This window comes from Dreissena polymorpha, chromosome 6 (assembly GCF_020536995.1).
Source record: "Dreissena polymorpha isolate Duluth1 chromosome 6, UMN_Dpol_1.0, whole genome shotgun sequence".
Taxonomy (NCBI): Eukaryota; Metazoa; Mollusca; class Bivalvia; order Myida; family Dreissenidae; genus Dreissena; species Dreissena polymorpha.
In genome coordinates, this window is record NC_068360.1 from 50,030,011 (window position 1) to 50,051,789 (window position 21,779).

The window sequence follows — 21,779 nt, forward strand, 5'->3', positions numbered from 1 at the left end:
ATTAAGCAGTATTTAATCTGCCGTCTTCTTCGTACATGTACTTTACAACTAAACGTATATGCTTTTGAAAATAATGGGTCCGCTACGCTGCGGTTTGTATCAGTAAAATCATTCACAGCATTATTAACTGACAATCAATTCACATTGTCAACATTATGTGCTGTATGATTAAACAGGTGATTTAGCCGTTAATCCGTTAAAAAGTGAATGTTTCAAAACAATGTCGAAATCATACTGTCATCGTTGCCCTACGCATAATTGGCACAAAGGTGACATAAACATTGATTTGAATGTCTTATCACATACTTAACAGTAGCATATGGCATGCGTTATTTTAAGCATTTGACGGTTGTATGCAATTTTTACATGCTTATTATAACACGAATTAAGATACTTCAGTTTCAATATGCTTTAAATGGAATACTATGCTTACTATTGCCAGGAAACAAGACGCTAGTTATAGACGTTCAGGATGCCAATGTTAAAAAAGAGGGCCTGAAAGGCACAAAGTCGCTCACCTGATATAAAAATTAACTGGCCTGTTCTGTGCAGCTCTAGATATCATAAAAACAAAAGTTCTAACCAAATTTCATGAAGATTGAACTATAAATGTGACTTTTAGAGTATTTTACCTGAGCCATTTAAGGAAAACTTCCCCGCCCCCGCGGCCATGGTTTTCAACAGACCGGAACCATTTTTGATCTCATCCAAGATATTATAAGACTGGACTATAAATGTGACTTTTCGAGTGTTTTACTATATCCATTTAAGGAAAAAATAACTGGTACCAAGAAGCCATGTTTTTCAAAAAACGGAACCATTTTTTAACTCATCCAAGATATCATAAGAAAAAAATGTTCTGACCAAGTTTCGTGAATATTTGCAATAAATGTGATTTCTATAGTGTTACTTTAGTCATATAAGGACACAATGACCCGCCCCCACGGCCACTCTTTCCAACAGATCGGGCCATTTTTGAACTGATCAAAGATATCATTACAAAAAATGTTCAATAAAGACTTGACTATACATGTGACTTTTAGAGTGTTTTACTATAGCCATTTAAAGTAAAATGACCTGGTCTTAAGCAGCCATGTTTTTCAACAAACCAGAACCATTTGCGAACTCATCCGAGATATCATTAAGACAAATATTCTGTCGAAGTTTCATGGAGATCGCATAATAAATGTGGCCTCTACAGTGTTTACAAGTTTTTACTATTCACATATTAGGAAAAATGCCGCGCTCCCCAGGCGGCCATGTTTTCCTACCAACCGGAACCTATTTGGAACTCATCCAAGACTAGGACAAATGTTCTGTACGTAAACACAATTTTTTGCATGTCACGTTAGTAAACAACAGATGCGTGGACGTTTTTCCTGCAACATCTTTTTTTCTTCCGACGTCTACGATTTTGAAACACACAACCGAGCACAAACACCGTAGAGCCTAAATGACTTATTCACTTAATTGAAAGATAAATATGAAGTGGCTTACCGAGTAAAAATACAAGCTAATCCTAAACAAAAATCACAAAAAGGACGCCATTTTGAAAGTCAGTTCCAACTAACCTTAATTTAACACAGTCCGTGTAACCATGCCAACCCCCTACCCTGCAACAACGGAAAACACTATTATAAATAAAAATGCCTGACGTTTCAAATTAAATTTCACAAGTAGCTGATATTAAATTCTTGTAATTCGTTAAATCTTCTGAACGATCTAAAACTAAAGAACATTTTATGTGTTTGTATAGACATGAAATATAATGTAAAATGTATCCATGAACACAACTCTTAAAATTATGTATTTTTTTATTTGTACATTTGGCCGGAGACTGTTTAATAATGAATAAAGTGTGTTGTTCAACTGGCTGTTTGATTGTACACATGTACAATCGAAATATTGTTAACATCTATACGAGAATTAATAGTTCACATTTCTATGCAAACAATTATTATTTCAGATTTCTAACCGTGCGTTCTTCACAATACATTCTTAAAACGACCACACTAAAACAGTCAAACGGGTTTGAAAGATTCTAAATCCTAATTGCTTTTCTGCATTACTATTGTGAGGGGGATATGCAACACCGCGGTATGGAAAACTGTTCATTTAAGACGATTTTAAACCACATGAATTAACAACAGACGATGTTAATCAACAATTACCATTTCATGTTGGTCCCAGTATTAGTTTATTTCACATATATTTTCTGTATCAATTTTAAACGATGAGGGTAAAAAAAGATGCATGAGTATTCAGTGGTATAGAAATACACCCAGTTGAACGGGAGTAATTAACTAGGCTGATGAAACCTGTATGTTTTCAACAAATATAACACTTAAGTACCACCATCAGTGTTAACATCAAATGATAAGCTTCAACAATTAATTCACATTCAATTGATATTTTCAAACTGAGTTGAACACTGAACATAATATTGGTAATCTATAGTGAATGCAACAGCCATACACTAATCTATAATGATTTGCGTTCCTTTTTATGTCAATTGGTCTTTACGTAATCTACATATAGTCTGAAGATATAATAATATTATTTTTTTGTTTGTAAGACATATATTGTAGCTAATATATATCAATTATACAATATCTCATTTAAATCGTCATCCCACAACGGCGATGTTCCGATCGCACTTCTGCACGCTGTCGTCTGCTAGCTACCAGAAGTGAACCCCAGTTCCTCCAGAATTCCCTTCGGCTCCTCTGTTTCCTGAAAACAATCACAGCATCGCATATTTACCGACACGGGGATATTTATGAAAGTCTCATTTTCATGTCAAATATTATTATGGCAAGTAGAAGTTGTGACTGTGTTTTGTTCTGAACTTATATTCATTATGAAGTGTACATGTGTTGGTATTTATGCATGCGTGTTTTTATTTCTTTTTGTCTTTACGAATAACTGCTTCTCTGTATGTATATGTGTTGATGCATATCTGCTAGTCTTTATTTAAGTATTTCGTCTTTATGTATGTTGACTGGTCTTTATGTATGCATGTTAGAATGTTGGTACTGATGTAAGTATGTTTGCCTTTATGTATTCATGTTGCTCTGTTCATCTGTTCGTGGGTCTGAATGTCTGGTTATTGGTTATTATGTATGTATCTTGGCCTGTGCATGTGTCTGTTGATCGGTGTGAGTATTGGTCTCAGACATCAGCAATTAAAAGGAATAGAGCTTCAAATTGGTTTGCACCTTACACAAAGGTTAATGTGATAAGCTTATCTTATACGGAGAGAATTGTCAGTAACACCTTTTATGGATGATTTACTAAACTCATTAACTTAACAACTTAAGCAAAGTTATTGTACCTCGATAAAAATTTATCAAAGGGAGGTTTGCCGATTTAAGTTTCACACGTTAGAGATCAAATTACGCAATCCGTACAATTCATTGATCTTTCCTAGAATTCCACAACAAACATCTTTTGACCTAACCTGCTTCTATAGGTATCCCTATGCCAGTTTGTGTACGATGTCATCTGAAGCATCAAGGCCATACAAATTTTCTGAATTGACATTTGTGTGACATCAAAATTGTCTAATAATTAAATGATATGCTTGAAAAAAATTATTCGAACACAGCTTTTAATGTATTGCCCTACATAAGTCATCAATTTTAATCCTGGTGAAATACACTTCGTGCACATACATACATGTTTTGCCTTTTTCTGTACGTTAAGTTTTACTATCAACTACATGTGGAAAATATGATACTAATGTGACATGTCGACTATGTCCTGTAAGTGAAGTCGAGTGAAATACCTATTTAAACCGAAATGCCTTATTGGTCTCAATTTTCGATTTAAAGGGATCTTTTCACGCTTTGGTAAATTGACAAAATTGAAAAAAGTTGTTTCAGATTCGCAAATTTTCGTTTTAGTTATGATATTTGTGAGGAAACCGTAATACTGAACATTTACCATGGTCTTATATAGCCATTATATGCATCTTTTGACGATTTTAAAACCTAAAAATTATAAAGCGTTGCAACGCGAAACGATTGAATAATTTGGAGAGTTCTGTTTCTGTCGTTAAATTTTGTGAAACTACGAAGATTGCTTATATAGCGTATAAAATACGTCCAGTATGTATACTCGGCGGAATAGCTCAGTAGGCTAGAACGTTTTTACTTCAGGATTCTGGCAGGACTCCAGGGGTCACAAGTTCGAAACCTGGTCCGGGCAATGTTTTTTTCCTTTATTTAATTTTATTCTTGATTTTTTACTGGAGCTTTTACGATCGAATGTTTACATTTATCGATATAAAGCATTTAATTAATAAGTTGAAAAATGCCAAAATCTGTGAAAAGGCCCCTTTAATTTTAAAAACTATTTACATTAAATACTTACTTCTTGTAGAAATACTTTTTCTATGTCTGCTCATTATCAACAAAACTTTTTGAGGCAAGCTTATTATGATACATATAAGGAAACACCTTTAAATTCATATCAATGACAGAAAGTACCTCCTGAAAAATCAATGTATTCATCCATGTGTCTGTCTTGACTACACCAATGTGAGGGAGACTGGTCCTTCCAGACCAAGTGCATCTTATCTAGAACCCTTGTCAACATGACCTGTGTTTGTGAAGCACCATTCCCACTACTGCGCTTTGAAGCCACATGTCAGATAACATAGACTCACATACCAAAAAGCAGCGGAAAATCTGAAAGTGTTGCGTAAACAAGAGGGCCCTGTAGCGCTCCGCTGTTTTTTTATGCGAAAAAAGCGTGCAATGCGCATGGGTTGAAATGTACTCAAGCATGTGACTTTCTCTTTCTATCCCTAGTCCCACTGGGCGCTTAAAGTTGGAAGGGTGAGCATTTTTATATATAAATTTGGCCCCAGGGGCATAATTTGAACAAACTTGGTAGAGAACTATAAGCTATAAGATGTCACTACATACCAAATTTGGTAGTCCTAGGCCCAATGGTTATGGACAGGAAGATTATATAAGCATATGTTCAGTTTTGTGATCCCCGGGGCAGGGTCAAATTTGAGCCCAGGGGAATAATTTGAACAAATTTGCCAGAGGACTATTAGATGTTACTACATAGCAAAATTAGTAGCCCTTGGCTCTATAATTATAAACAAGATTTTTAAAGTTTGCACAAAATAGGCCTTATTTAAGAATATGTTCATTTTTGTGACCCCTGGGGCATGGTAAAATTGACCCCAGGGGCATAACTTGAAAAAAAAACTTGGTAGAGAACTTTAAGATTTTAATACATACCAAATTTGGTAGAAATAGGTCCCAATGGTTATGGACAAGAAGATTTTTAAAGTTTGCACAAAATAGGCCCAATATAAGCATAATTATGTTCAATTTTGTGACCCTCGGAGAACGGTCAAATTTGATCCCAGGGGCTTAATTTGAACAAACTTGGTAGAGGATGTCACTACATACCATATTTGTAGCCCTATGCTATACCGTTATGGAGTCACAAGAAGATTTTGAAAGTTTGCACAAAATAGGCCTTATTTAAGCGTATGTTCATTTTTATGACCCCCGGGGCAGGGTCAAATTTGACCCCAGGGGCATAATTTGAACAAACTAAGTAGAGAACTATTAGATGTCACTACATACCAAATTTGGTAGCCCTAGGCCCTACAGTTATGGACAAGATTTTTTTAAAGTTTGCACAAAATAGGCTTAATATAAGCATATGTTCATTTTTGTGACCCCCGGGGCAGGGTCAAATTTGATCCCAGGGGCATAATTTGAACAAATTTGGTAGAGGACTATTAGATGTCTCTACATACCAAATTTGGTAGCCCTATGCCATACGGTTATGTACATAAAGATTTTTGAAGTTTGCACAAAATAGGCCTTATTTAAGCGTATGTTCATTTTTGTGACCCCCTGGGCAGGGTCAAATTTGACCCCAGGGACATAATTTGAACAAACTAAGTAGATAACTATTAGATGTCACTACATACTGAACTTGGTAGCCATAGGCCCTACGGTTATGAACAAGAAGATTTTTAAAGTTTGCACAAAATAGGCTTAATAAAAGGATATGTTCATTTTTGTGACCCGAGGTAAGGTCAAATTTGACCCCAGGGATATAATTTGAACAAATGTGGTAGAGGACTATTAGATGTCTCTACATACCAAATTTGGTAGCCCTATGCCATACGGTTATGGACAGATAGATTTTTGAAGTTTGCACAAAATAGGCCTTATTTAAGCGTATGTTCATTTTTGTGACCCCTGGGGCAGGGTCAAATTTGACCCCAGGGGCATAATTTGAACAAACTAAGTAGAAAACTATTAGCTAACACTATATACCGAATTTGGCAGCCCTAGGCCCTACGGTTATGGACAAGAAGATTTTTAAAGTTTGCACAAAATAGGCTTTATATAAGCATATGTTCATTTTTGTGACCCCCCTGGCAGGGTCAAATTTGACCCCAGGGGCATAATTTGAATACATTTGGTAGAGGACTATTAGATGTCTCTACATACCAAATTTGATAGCCCTAGGCCAAATGGTTATGGACGAATTGATTTTGAAAGTTTTCACAAAATAGGCCTTATATAAGCAAATTTTCAATTTTGTGACCCCTGGTGCCGGGTCAAATTTGACCCCAGGGGCATCATTGAACAAATTTGAAAGAGGTTCAATCCAGGAACAATTGTGAGAAGTTTTATCAGAATTGGACTTGTAGTTTAGGAGAAGAAGATGTTTAAAGAAAAAGTTAACGCACGGACGCACGCACGCACGGACGCACGCACGACGGACACAGGACCATGACATAAGCCCCGCTGGCCTCTGGCCAGTGGAGCTAAAAACCTCCAGAAAACGGAATGTCGGACAGTGCGACTTCTATATGCCAACTTACTGGGACATAAAAATAGCTTCTATCAACCGTTACAGACAACTTTGTACACTGAACAGTTTAAAGTAAATATTACAATAAAGTCAATGATTGTTTCAATTGGGTCAATTTAAAGTTCATTGAAATAAATGCTGTGTTTCTATTATCATGTTCATTATTTTACATTTCTTGTTCGTGTAGTTGCATTGAAGTAATGGTTATTTAGAACATCTTCCCGTGTATTGTTTATTTGTCTTTCACCTAATTGCTTATGCTACAAGGCAACAAGTGCAAATTATGGATGCTCTTCGAAAATGCACTTAGTGAATGTATGGGTTAATTGAAAGCTTTTGAGCAAGAACTTGAGGCATTCACAGTAAAATAAATGGACTAGAACAATACAACAAAATGTACATGAGGCCTTGGTAAGCAAGTGACATTGGCTTATATGTTAAACAGATCTTTAGAGAAAATGTCCTTATTTTAATGAAATCACTAACTCCCTGAAAAATAAATCTTGTTGAACGACCTGACAATATGTGCATGTCTGCCATATAAGGGCATAGTAGACTAAGTTTCAGCAACTGTGGACCTTACAGGGGCCTTTTCACAGATTTTGGCATGTATTAAAGTTTGTCATTAAATGCTTTATATTGATAAATGTAAACATTGGATCTAAGAAGCTCCAGTAAATAAAGAATAAAATTAAGGACAAGAGGGCCATGATGGCCCTGAATCGCTCACCTGACTAACCAAATACAATCCAAACCCAGATTTTATCAAGATAAACATTCTGATCAAATTTTATAAAGATTGGATGAAAACTGTGACCTCTATTGTCTACAAAAGGTTTTTCTATTATTTGACCTAGTGACCTAGTTTTTTACCCCAGATGACCCAAATACAATCCCAACCCAGATTTCATCAAGATAAACATTCTGACCAAATTTCATAAAGATTGGATGAAAACTGTGACCTCTATTGTGTATACAAGGTTTTTCTATTATTTGACCTAGTGACCTAGTTTTTGACCTAGTGACCTAGTTTTTTACCTAGTGACCTAGTTTTCGACCCCAGATGACCCAAATACAATCCCAACCCAGATTTCATCCAGATAAACATTCTGACCAAATTTCATAAAGATTGGATAAAAACTGTGACCTCTACTGTCTACACAAATTGTTGACAGTTTTTCTATTATTTGACCTAGTGACCTAGTTTTTGACCTCAAATGACCCAATACAATCCCAACCCAGATTTTATCAGGATAAACATTCTGACCAAATTCCATAAAGATTGGATGAAAACTGCGACCTCTATTGTCTACACAAGGTTTTTCTATTATTTGACCTAGTGACCTAGATTTTGACCCCAGATGACCCAAATACAATTCTAACCCAGATTTCATCAAGATAAACATTCTGACCAAATTTCATAAAGATTGGATGAAAACTGTGACCTCTTCTGTCTACACAAACAAATTGTTGACGGACACACGCACGCACGCACATACGGACACACATACGGACGCCGGACATCATGTCTCATTATTATGAGACCAACTAAGAATGTTCTAATGTACTTGAATTCTACCATGTGAACATTTTTGAGGTGTTAGGTTACTTCAAACCCATTGTCAAAAAGAACAGTTGACAGTGTTTAAGATAATACTTATCAAAGCGCTAAAGGCACTGAAGTTGTTCGCTGTTGCATAATCTTAGACTGCAACTCATTTTTTTAATTAGGTTATAGCTTTTTTTTATCGCAAGTTTGAAATGAACACAAGCCATTCAAATTTATAAAGAGTGTGTCTTAACGCACAGGTTGAGATGTGTGTGCACTGTTTATCATTCTATTTATGTTATAGAGATCACTTAGACAAAATAACAACAACACGTCCCTTTTTTGATGTTCTGAAAGCATAGAAAGTATGATGAAAATGGTATAATAAGAACAAGTTAATATAAAATAAATGTGCATTCACCATCATATTAAATGAATATTGTTGGAATATTGAATACCCATCACACTAATAATATAATTTCATGATGAAATTCCCTGTACAAAACTTTTGATTGTTGACAACATATACAAATTCAAAATATACAATAAGATAATTGATGAAAATAAATAAATCTGCAAGCAATACTTTTTACTCGAAAATAAGGTAGTCATAAAGACAGCCCTGTTGACCCGTACTTTGTTGTTGATGCATTACTTGTTACCCTAGCAGTTCAGACAGACTGTGTCAACCAGTCTCTGACCATAACATGGGTATAGAACAATAATGCGCTTTTTCTGCTTTACCCAGCTTGACCTTTACATAACGCCAGCTGACATGAATGATGATATTTGAATACTTCGTAGGCTGATTCGAGTGAAATCCTCTGAACTTTGGCAACATCTCTGTGTCTGTGCACAGTGTAAAGGATGAAGCACTGTTCTGAGTGAAAGGAATTCTGGACTACACTCTGCATGTTCAAACAGCGCAAATTTTTGCCCAGATAAAGTTACGCCTTAAAATCCACCTCTTAGTATTTCAGGGTCTGTACTCGGTCACTAAATTGTCAGGGGAAGACATAATTGACTATCAATAAACACCATTTTGCTTTCAATATGAGAAAACAAACAGTACTCAAATAGTATAATGTCAAGATCGATAAGAGGAAAATCATTAAATTATCTAACCACAAATGTTTGCCCTACTCGGTCAGCACGTCTAGAAATCTTTCTTGAATGCCTGGATAGGCTACCCTTATTTGCCAGTTTGCTATATTTGCTATTTTTAATTTAATTTTGTATGGAAACACATTGTGCTAAAATGTGCAATTTACAATTCACAATAAGATTTTTAAAGACCCACATCATGCGATAATGGGTATTATGCCATATGCAACCATCATATCTATAGCCCAGCCAGCCTGCACATCTCTCAGTCTGGTCAGGAGATACATAATTTCACCTAACACCTTGAGTGATTTTATAGCACAGGCTGGGCTTGAGCTACGCTGGTCGAAATTCCAAAAGACCTATTTTCGCATGACGCAACTATGAAAGTTTGATTTTGATTTTTCATTAAATATTAACATATGATATATTTCAATGGTGAAGAAATAAACTCATAATAAGCCATATGAGGACACATAATTATGATGTGAACTTCAGTAGTATAATTTTTATCTACTTACACTAATGTGTGACTTGACTATTATAATAGCACACATTTCATGCGGTGAATATGCGACTATGCGGAAAAAAAGTTAAACTTTTGTTTTTAATTTAATTTTTTCAGAAACCTAAATTTCAAACTTTATTTCAAAGTCAGCATTTATGCATAATATCATTTTAAAAGATATTGCTTGTTATATTATTTTAGTCGTTTTTTATAATTGGATTAAGCGACAATAAAGCATTTTTCTCGATTGTATACCTTTAATATTTGGTGAATTCATGTTCAACATGTTATTGAGAACTATTAATATAATAAAACTTAACCTTATACTATTGCGTTGTTATCACCCGTGCAATTGAGAATACAGGAGATTCCAGCTACCTGTTGAGAACAAAAGAATGTTTCCAAGACATATCAAATTTAACCCCGCTGTACTAGCAGGCATTCTCAACAAGGTTATGCAACAGACATGTGATAGTGTATCAGACTCTTGATATCCCACAATACTAGTTGCTCAGCAGTAGTTTTATTTTCCCGCATCTATAAATAACATCAGATTTTGAATGACCTGTGCTGCGCAAAAATACCACCTGATTAAGACTCAGCAAATTGTGGACTATTTTAATCATTCATCAACATTCTCTTCCATGACACGTAAAATTCAAAAAGTGTTTATTATTCCCACACTTTTTGAAAAGCGTGGGGATATTGTGGTTATCTACGCCGTCTGTCCGTCCTGGCCACTATCTCCTCCTACACTATAAGCACTAGAACCTTGAAACTTACAAACATGGTAGCTATGAGCATATGTGCGACCCTGCGCTATTTGGAATTTTGATCTGACCCCTGGGTCAAAAGTTATGGGGTTTGGGGTGGGGCCGGGTCAGAGATTTTCACTCATTTTTTTATTTTATGTACTTTAACATTGGCCATAACTTTTGCAATATTGAATAGCAACTTGATATTTGGCATGCATGTGTATCGAATGGAGCTGCACATTTTGAGTGGTGAAAGGTCAAGGTCAGCCTTCAAGGTCAAAGGTCAAAAAACAAATCCAAGGAAGTTAAAAGCTATTAAGGGAGGTAATTCATGAACCTGCCAAATGATATTTTTTTTAAATAAATAAAAGCGGCGCAGTAGAGGGCATTGTATTTCTTACAAACACAACACTTGTTCTATATAATTTTACATAAACTTTTTCATTTCTACACCGATTTACTTCCAATTGATACTGAACATCTCTAACGGTAAATCTCAACTATGCATGGCCCCATTACCAACCCTGGGGCGCCCCCTGGGTCAAACATGCGGCGTGGGGATACGCATCAGCCTCTTCCACCCCATTTCTAGTTGTTTTTTTTTCTATATGCGCTCCATTCAAATATATTTCATTTAACACCATAATCATATTATGTGTTCATTTGTGAATGAAAACAGTTGTAGAACCTCTGGCATAAATTATACAACCCTTTCTCGACGCGTAGTTATCAGGTTTATTGTACCTAACAAAACTGTCTTGAAAAACATGGTAAAAACAAGCAATACATGACTGATATAACAGACTTTAAAACTGTTATTTTAACTGTCAACAATGTACTAAGGTTGAATGACCAGGGTTTGGCTTCATCATTGTCATTGCCGTTGTCATAATTCAACATCAACATCGTCAAAACCACTGTCATCATTATAATCATCATCAAATATACCATCTTCATATCTTCACCTTCATCATTATCACCGTCATCATTAACATCAGCATAACAAGAAACATTATTCTCATCACCAGAGTATTAACATTGCAATAATTGGTCAACATCTATTTGTTTTCATCTGAAAATACCAGGAATACTGGTTACTGCATAATTGCGATGAAACTTGTGATAAATAATCTCATAATGAGGTTGTATACATCATGTTTTATATGCGGATAATTGTGATAATATATAAATCATAATTTACATGCTGATAATTGTGATAATATATACATCATGTTTTATATGCTAATAATTTTGATACAATAATTATAATATGATGATATTTTTATGACCATAAAATCAAGATGCCAAAGATGGCGGAAATAATGATGATGGTAGTATTGTGGTGATAAAAGAACATGATGGTAGGGGAGGTGTTTTTGTTAATGTTGCCGTTGCTGAAGATGACAGTGATGTTCTGCAGCTGATGATGGTGCTTGTGAAGAAGATATGGATCAGGATAACAAGAGATCCATTGGCTCTAAGGGACTCACCAAATACCCTAAGGAAGTAAACAATTATAAGGTGGGGTTCAGCATGCTGTACTTAACTGTCCATCAATATACTGCAAAGTAAATATGGAAGAGAAAGGAATTTTCAAGCTGTTTTACGACCAAATTTGACTTTTGAACTTTAAGTTTGACCTTGACCAATGAATTGGGGTGAGGGTTATGACTAAATAATGTCAAGATCAAAGTTATTAGCAAGTCTGATCAATATTAAGTAACAAGGTTTTTTACTAACATTTGACCTGGTGACCTAGCTTTTGGATGCACTTGAAAAAAATTAGAACTCAGCCTAGATTATGTCCAGATAAACATTTTGACCAAGTTTAATCATAATTGAATGAAAAATGTGGCCTTTGGTGTGTTTACGAGCTAAAAACCAACTCTAACTATGCCGGACCCTGAACATAGGGTGATCACAATAAGTCACGTTGACAGCTTTGCTCAAGTGAGCTAAACATGTAATCACATGGATAAGAAACACATCACAAAAGTCTAAGTAAATTATAAGACCTAATAATATGCTTTTTGTCCCTTTTATTAACATGCACTAATTTTAATGAGTAATGCTTCTTAAACTACATTCAAAAAGCTACTGTAATTTGAGAGCATTTCAAATTAATGACTCGAACTGTACAAAAATGAAATAGAATACAGAAAGTGTTAATTAGTTCAAATGGAATGTTAAACTGTAATCAATATATTAATTGACTGGTAACACATAAAAAAATGAACATGGAGTTTGTACAAAATTCTACACAACTTATGAAATAATTAAGAGATTTAAGCAGATGCTGATGACTTCCATTCAAAGTGTTTTAGTGTATAATTACTTGTCTTGAAAACCCACAAGTAACAAATATGTTAAAGAAAGTTAATTCCAAATAATAATTTACCACTTTACCAAACACAACTGGTTAAGTTGTCAACACATTAGAATATTGTTATTGAAAACAATTTGTTAAATATAATTTCAATAAACCTTACATTTGTGTAATAAATTTGTAGACAGTGATTCCCTTTTAAAACAAAAGTATGACAGATAACAAACAGTCGAGTTCACAAGGATAAATAAATAAATGTCAACAACATATTACGTAATGGATTTGTGTAAAAATCAAATTTCTTAAAGCTACACAACAGTTATTTTAACCTAAAACATATTAAGCTTATGGGTTTTAGTAAAACCACTTTCAAATAAACCCCACCCAATGTAGTTCATAAATGTTCAGTTACAAACATGTACTTCTGTCAGACACAAAACATAGTGGCGAACCCAGCAACGATCTTTACAAATAACAAATGTACAAACTACAACACAGAATAATTGCACAATCTGGATTTAAATTATGCATCCTGACGTTGCACAATAATATTTTGCATTAAGCCTCATGCAGTGTTAGTAAAGTGGGTGGGGTAAGTTATTGTCCATGCTTCCACGTCAGCCAAGCCCGTGGTCCTCAAAAAATCCCTGGGGAGTTTCCTCCTGCAACATAACCAAACACCATGTTTGAGTTCTCTAATAGGCACACATTCATACCACAAGCACACAAAGGATTATGTAGAACAGTTTCACATAAGAACATGCGGTAAGTCCGGTTTTGATGAGTCTGCCCTAGTGATCTGCTGTGATGAGTTTTTTCCCTTGGTAAATCACAGGAATTGGTAAAAGTGCAAAAAGAGGTATATATGTTACAAAGACCTTATAATTAAATAAACAGTGTTAAGCCCTTTTACAGAATCATGCTTTAGCTCAAACCAATGAATTATAATATTGATTTCTTGAAAAAACAGAGGCATAATTGGACAAATTGTGTATGTGAAGAACCAGTAATAGTATTTTGTAATTCTCCCCATGATTTATGTATTAACCCTTTACCAACTCAGAAGCAAAGTGAACATGGCTGTGTGCAAGCAGCATGATTTTAATATTTTGTCTGCGATGTGTCACAGGGAGAATTCAGTCCTCCAATGAGCTTGGCATGTGGCAATTATATATAATAATTCTCACAATTGTGAGGATACAATTCATGAACATACCATGGTGACTGTTTTTAAATATTCATGTAACTCTGTATGCATAATAATTCACGTACTTGTAATGCTCAATAAAAGCTGAATACATGAAACTTTAATGTGACACCAATCTACACAGCTTATGATATATGAATCATCAAGCAAGCCCCACATAGATGTTTAAAACATACAAGTAATAATTTGTAACATTGCATTTACTTCACATTTATTAATACATGCATTTTGTACATATTAAATGATTAATACCACTCCAACTTTAAGGCCCGTATTCACCAAACAATTCTAAGACTAAGGTCTAAAAATATATAATATTATCTAGACCTGCTTTGTTCTCACAAAAGATATACAATCTAATTATTTATCTTAATACACAATTCTGCATTAAGAACAAGACATTTATGACAAAAAAATAAATGTAAGACTCCATATATTGGAAGGCTGAACATGTTTGTTTCTCTTGGATTTAATTCCATTCTTTATTCTAAAGTCTAAAAACATTGTTGTGAAAAATGGCCTTAAGGACTTGTTTCTTTTGCATTGTAATTAGGGCTGACACATCACTAGCAGTTGCATGAGGAGATCTGATGGTCTTAAAAGGGTTGGAAAATAGGAAGGATTTGTTTGCAGAAGCAACCGATGACTCCTAGGGACCTGAGCCCTGTCTAATAAAGTTATGTATGCAATTTTTTATTTAACATACTTTTTTTTCATTAATTGTTTTTTAATTACTTAATGAAAATCTGCTAAATACAATTTGCTGAGTCTACAAGTTATTTAAATATATTTTAAAAAATTATTCAACTTTCTATCTACATATGGAAAACATAAATAAAGCAAACAGCTAGGACAACCCAATTATTACAAACTACAAGAGCTCGGTGGTTAAGCGTTAGCCTGTTCATCCAAATGACCCTAGTTTGGTTCCCTGTAAGAGCAAATTCTTTCCTTATTTGATTGTTCTTTTTTTTTTTTATGGAAATTGTACTTTAAAATTGTATTTCCTACTTTAACTCTATCAATATTAGACAAGGAATGGATGGTGTTAAATAAACAACCAAATTGTGAACAGTCCTTTTAAATCTTGAAATGCCCAATGACTTTGAATTTAGTAATTATAAAACAATTTTAATGAAGCAAAGCTTTTCTTAATAGATACCATTTTTACATTATCAACCACTTATTTTTTACAAATGTTCTCTTGTGAGACTTTTCTTTGGCAAACATTTTTTTATCATTATATAAATACAAATGAAACAAGACTATTGCCAAGCAATATATGTCCTCTATCAGCTCCACCAAAATTGTCAGAAATTCCACCATTGTCAGATTTTTTATATATATTTGTTTCCATAGCAACCAGAATTTTTGACATAGGAACAAAATGAAATGGCGTGCATAATGTCCATATTGCCATCTATCCATGTTTCAAGTTTCATGAAAAAATATTAGGAACTTTTAAAGTTATCACAGGATCCAGAAAAGTGTGCAGGATCCACCATTTTCAGCAGTATTTGTAGTCTATTTGTTGCCATAGCAACCAAAATTCTTGACGAAGGAACAAAATGAAATGACGTGCATAATCTCTATATTGCCACCTGTCTATGTTTCAAGTTTCATAAAAAAATATGAAGAACTTTTAAAGTTATCGCAGGATCCAGAAAAGTGTGACAGACTGCGAACTCATGGACACACAGAGCGCAAACCATAAGTCCCTTCCGTTGAAACCGGTAAGGGACAACTAGTAGCATAAAAAAACAATCAAATACAGTAACACTTTCCCTTCCTCATGAATCTTAGTCAGTTCAAAGACAACTGCTCCCCTTTTTCTGCTGAGCTCTGGTTTTATATTAAAAATATAAGTGCTTGTCTTGGATTAGGGAACAATTGAATATGTTGCTGGCAAGCAGGTTGTAATGACTTAGAGTTGGGGGTTGAAAGGGGATGGGGGGAGGGGCATTCTTAATATGTTGGTCACAGTGTAAAAAATATCCAGTCAAAAGATGCATTCATTGTAGTTATTTTTTGTGTCCATACATGAAGGAACAACATAATGAAATAAAATACATCTGTTCATGGTAAAATGTTAAAGGCTCTATAAAGGTCACAAATCCAATTATTATGCAAATCAACTGGTCTAATTTTAACACAGCTTAGGTACAACGTTGTCAAGAATTATGGAAGATAAACCCGTTTCATAATTGGAAGAAATGTTTACATTTTTGCAACTAACGTGATGTGTAGCCTCAGAGCGTTGACATTTGCTAAAAATAGCCGAAAGAAAATTCAATTTTAATTCTATCTTAACAACTTTTTACCAGCAGAAAGTAACTTATTAGATCACAACAAACATTTTAACCATTTAGAAGAGACCTACTTTGTGAGTGATACCGGAAAACGTTAAAAGTCATCGTTATATTTTTGGTGACCTGAGTCACTTTCACTTTCTCTTTCGCGAGTAAACAGCGATGTAAATAAACTGATTGTTTGTAAACACAATTGACTTGGAGGACACTTTATTTTGAGCTCAAAACAAGTTGTATTGCTCATTTTTTTATTTATTATGTCCAATAGCATATATATATTGTTTTTTTTGATAACCTCTATAAATAAAATATGAAAAAATAAAAATCTGTAAATAATTACCTATCTTCACCTTTATAGAGCCTTTAATGTAATTCATTTAAGTCTGGTTACATTATTATGCACGAGATTTAAAACAGGAATATGATGATAGCTAAATGAGCATTATACAATAAAATCTATATACGTCTGGCTATGGAAAAACAAGGCTAACTGCACGTGCGTAAAGTGGCCTCCCATATTAGCCTGTGCAGTCTGCACTATCCGCCTGAACTGAAAGTCCATCAAAGCGGACTAATCAGTGACGACACTTTACGCACATACATATACATATAGCCCAATTTACAGGCGCAAGGCTCATATCTCATATCTGAATACTATCATATCTATCATATACTATCATATCTGAATACTATGCAACAGATGCTGGTTGAAGCTTCATAATGTTGGATTATTGACGTTCAACTCTCACTTTACTAGCTGCACTGAGTTGCCAAATTACTAGATATTTATTTTGACTAAATTTACATTATTATTTAACCCAAAACACATTCAATGCAGGCTTGAAAACGACTGGGCTAGCCAGACAGTCCAAATTCATGTCTTTCCCAAATCTCAAATGTTCTCACAGATGAAAATTGCAAATTCCCAAAGAAACAAGAGATGTGTTTGTCAAAAACACAATGCCCCCTATTGCGCCACTTTGATGCAATAAATTTGACCTTTGACTTTGAAGGATGACCTTGACCTTGACCTTTCACCACTCAAAATTTGTAGCTCCATAAGATACACATGCATGCCAAATATCAAGTTGCTATCTTCAATATTGCAAAAGTTATGAAGAAGGTTAAAGTTTTGGTTAAAGTTTTTGAATTTGTTTTTTTGACCTTTGACCTTGAAGGATGACCTTGACCTCTCACCACTCAAAATGTGAAGCTCCATGAGATACACATGCATGCCAAATATCAAGTTGCTATCTTGAATATTGCAAAAGTAATGACCAAGGTTAAAGTTTTGGTTAAAGTTTTGGGACACACACACACACACATTCAATGACAGACAGGCCAAAAACAATATACCCCCGATCTTTCGATCCGGGGGCACAACAAAAATTCACTGGTTTCTGTTAATGAAAAATCACGTACTGGTGTTGTGTTGTCATGCGAGTTCATGTAACATGTTAGTTTGTCTGTTTTAATATTTGTTTCACCTGGTACAATCTAAAGCCCTTCATAAATGTGGCGTTCAAACATGTCAAACTGAAAACAAAAGCTAGATAATGTATTTGGGCACCTTAAATACGCATTTAACGACTAAAAGTGCCAATTGACTTGCAGAATAACAGCTTTAAATAATATTAGAATTATTTGAGCATACCCAGTTGCTAAATAAAGGCTTTGAGAACTAACATTAATGATATCTGATGACTGGTGTTTACACTTTCTGAAAGAAAAGGATACACACGTTTTAATTGTATTACATATGTAGTTCTAAACTATTCTGCCATATTTCATATGAATTGATAGTCAACATACATATTTTTATAATAATCGTTATCTATGCTTCACAATCAAACCATATGCCATCAATACTTAGACACAAATCATATGACTGCATGCGTTTTGTTCTTGCTTTTCGCTTTTTCACTTCTCTTCATGCATATATACAATTATCTCCACAGTTTTCCCAAGGGTGTGAACATTTCTGGTCAAACTGACTAATCTTGACCAATAGCAAAACCAATTTATGGATATAAGGATCACTTAAAAGTTGGAATATAATAATCATATTAATTAAATATTTCATTAATATGCTTTTTGTGAATTTCTTAATCTTATGTACAGGACAACTTTGAATTTGAATTTTGTCCAGACAAATTTTCACATCCCTGTAAAGCATTTTTGTAGCAAATAATTAATTATGTCTCGTGCTGAAAAATATAAGTTATGATATTACAGAAGAAAACAGAAAACATACAACATAAACATGTTGAGCTTAGAAAACAACACAGGAAGTAGTGAGGACTGACAACCGAAAAACATATTTCTGCAACAAAACTGAAAAGAAGAGCCAATAGTAACCCTTACAGCAAGATTGAACAGAGACACATAGCAAACAAGGTATTTCATTGAATTGATATCCTGCCAACTTCAAAATTTTGTGACAGGCGGAATGACGGATGGACAGACAACGCCAATTCTATATCCCTCCGCCTTTGGTGGGGGATAAAAAGATAACAGAACAAGAGATGTGTTCGTCAGAAACACAATGCTCCCTATTGCGACGCTTTGAAAAAAAAACAAAAAAAAAAAAAAACTTTGACCTTGAAGGATGACCTTGACCTTAAACTTCCACCACTCAAAGTGTGCAGCTTCATGAGAACGCCGCTTTGAATTTAAAAAAAAATAATTTACCTTTGACCTTGAAGAATCCTTGACCTTGAACTTCCACCACTCAAAGTGTGCAGCTTCATGAGAATGCCGTTTTGAATTTTTTTTTTTTTTACCTTTAACCTTGAAGGATGATCTTGACCTTGAACTGCCACCACTCACAATGTGCAGCTTCATGAGAACGCCACTTTGATTATATTTTTTATGACCTTTGACCTTGAAGGATGACCTTGACCTCAAACTTCCACCACTCAAAATGTGCAGCTTCATGAGATACACATGCATGCCAAATATCAAGTTGCTATCTTCAATATTGAAAAAGTTATGGCCAATGTTAAAGTTTTCGGACGGACAGATGCCATATATTTGACATTTGACCTTGAAGGATGACCTTGACCTTCACCTTTCACCAATCAAAATGTTCAGCTCCATGAGATACACATGCATGCCAAATATCAAGTTGCTATCTTCAATAGTGAAAAAGTTATTGCCAATGTTAAAGTTTTTGGACAGACGGACAGACGCCATATATTAGACATTTGACCTTAAAGGATGACCTTGACCTTCACCTTTCACCACTCAAAATGTGCAGCTCCGTGAGATGCACATGCATGCCAAATATCAAGTTGCTATCTTCAATATTGAAAAAGTTATGGCCAATGTTAAAGTTTTTCAGACGGACAGACGCCATATATTTGACATTTGACCCTGAAGGATGACCTTGACCATCACCTTTCAGCACTCAAAATGTTCAGCTCCATGAGATACACATGCATGCCAAATATCAAGTTGCTATCTTCAATAGTGAAAAAAATATGGCCAATGTTAAAGTTTTTGGACAGACGGACAGACACCATATATTAGACATTTGACCTTGAAGGATGACCTTGACCATCACCTTTCACCACTCAAAATGTGCAGCTCCGTTAGATGCACATGCATGCAAAATTTTTCATCTTCAATAATGCAAAAGTTTTAGCCAACGTTAAAGTGGTTTTTTCGAACGGACGGACATACTGACATACACATTTACTGACATACAATTGTACACAAATACTGAAATACACACATACTGACATAATGACTGATGGACAGTTCAACTGCTATATGCCACCCTACCGGGGGCATAAAACAATTCTATCCTTTGTTTGTATAAGGACTGGCAACAAATATTTTAATAACAAAAAGTACTCAAATACATTTTTGCATACCTGTTCATTCCTTTCCGTTTTCAATCCACGGAACAGTACCTGCCACTATGAGCCCCAAATTATCAACATTTCATGCCACATATGGTTCGAGAATAAACAGGATATATATCAAAATAAACTTTTATATCACCCTTTTGTTTTGTTGACCACAGTTTGCTGTTTTTGTCAATTGCTTAAGAGTCAAACAGGGTCTATAATGAGGCGTATAATGCACTAACGAACTGCCACAGACTCTCATTTTACCTAGTTGACAACATCATCAAGTAATAACAAAGCTCCAGTGTCTAGCCATGACACCGATTACAGTTCATGTTATGTTACATGTGTAAATGTTGCAATCTAGATTTGTAAGTATGTTCATGTTTTGAACTGTATGTACATGTATATATTTGCTGTATTTTAATACAAAATATACTGTTCATTCCTTTCACACATTTTTTTGTATAATGTACGTGTAGCAGTTATGTTTAATACAACAAGGGCTGTTTGTTAAACATGCATGCCCCCCATATGGGCTCTCCGTAGTAGTGACAGCCTTTGTGTGAATATGTTTTTTGTCACTGTGACCTTGACCTTTGACCAAGTGACCTGAAAATCAATAGGGGTAATCTGCCAGTCATGATCAATGTACTTATGAAGTTTCATGATCCTAGCCATAAGCGTTCTTGAGTTATCATCCGGAAACCATTTTAATATTTCGGGTCACTGTGACCTTGACCTATGACCTAGTGACCTGAAAATCAATATGGGGTCATCTGCCAGCCATTATCAATCTACCTACGAAGTTTCATGATCCTAGGCATAAGCGTTCTTGAGTTATCATCCGGAAACCATTTTACAATTTCGGATCACTGTGACCTTGACCTTTGACCTAGTGACCTGAAAATCAACAGGGGTCATCTGCGAGTCATGATCAATGTACCTATGAAGTTTCATGATCCTAGGCATAAGCGTTCTTGAGTTATCGTCCGGAAACCATTTTACTATTTCAGGTCACTGTGACCTTAACCTTTGACCTAGTGACCTGAAAATCAATAGGGGTCATCTGTGAGTCATGATCAATCTACGTGTCAAATTTCATGATCCTAGGCCTAAGCGTTCTTGAGTTAATATCCGGAAACCATTTTACTATTTCGGGTCACCGTGACCTTGACCTTTGACCTAGTGACCTCAAAATCAATAGGGGTCATCTGCTAGTCATGATCAATGTACCTATGAAGTTTCATGATCCTAGGCCCAAGCGTTCTTGAGTTATCATCCGGAAACCACCTGGTGGACGGAC

General features: G+C 34.9%; 1 protein-coding gene across 3 annotated transcripts in view; it reads right to left on the reverse strand.

Moving 5' to 3' along the window:
- Positions 1-2,177: 2,177 nt before the first annotated feature.
- LOC127836443 (AP-1 complex subunit sigma-2) overlaps positions 2,178-21,779 on the reverse strand; it is a 43,324-nt gene continuing 23,722 nt past the window's right edge. For 2 of the 3 annotated variants that reach the window (XM_052363090.1, XM_052363091.1), the window contains one exon: positions 12,802-13,765. In XM_052363090.1, the coding sequence (XP_052219050.1) occupies positions 13,721-13,765 (45 nt within the window). In that variant the 3' untranslated portion in view covers positions 12,802-13,720. Of the gene's footprint in view, positions 2,734-12,801; positions 13,766-21,779 lie in introns of those variants that run through there. The other variant, XM_052363088.1, reaches the window with a different exon arrangement.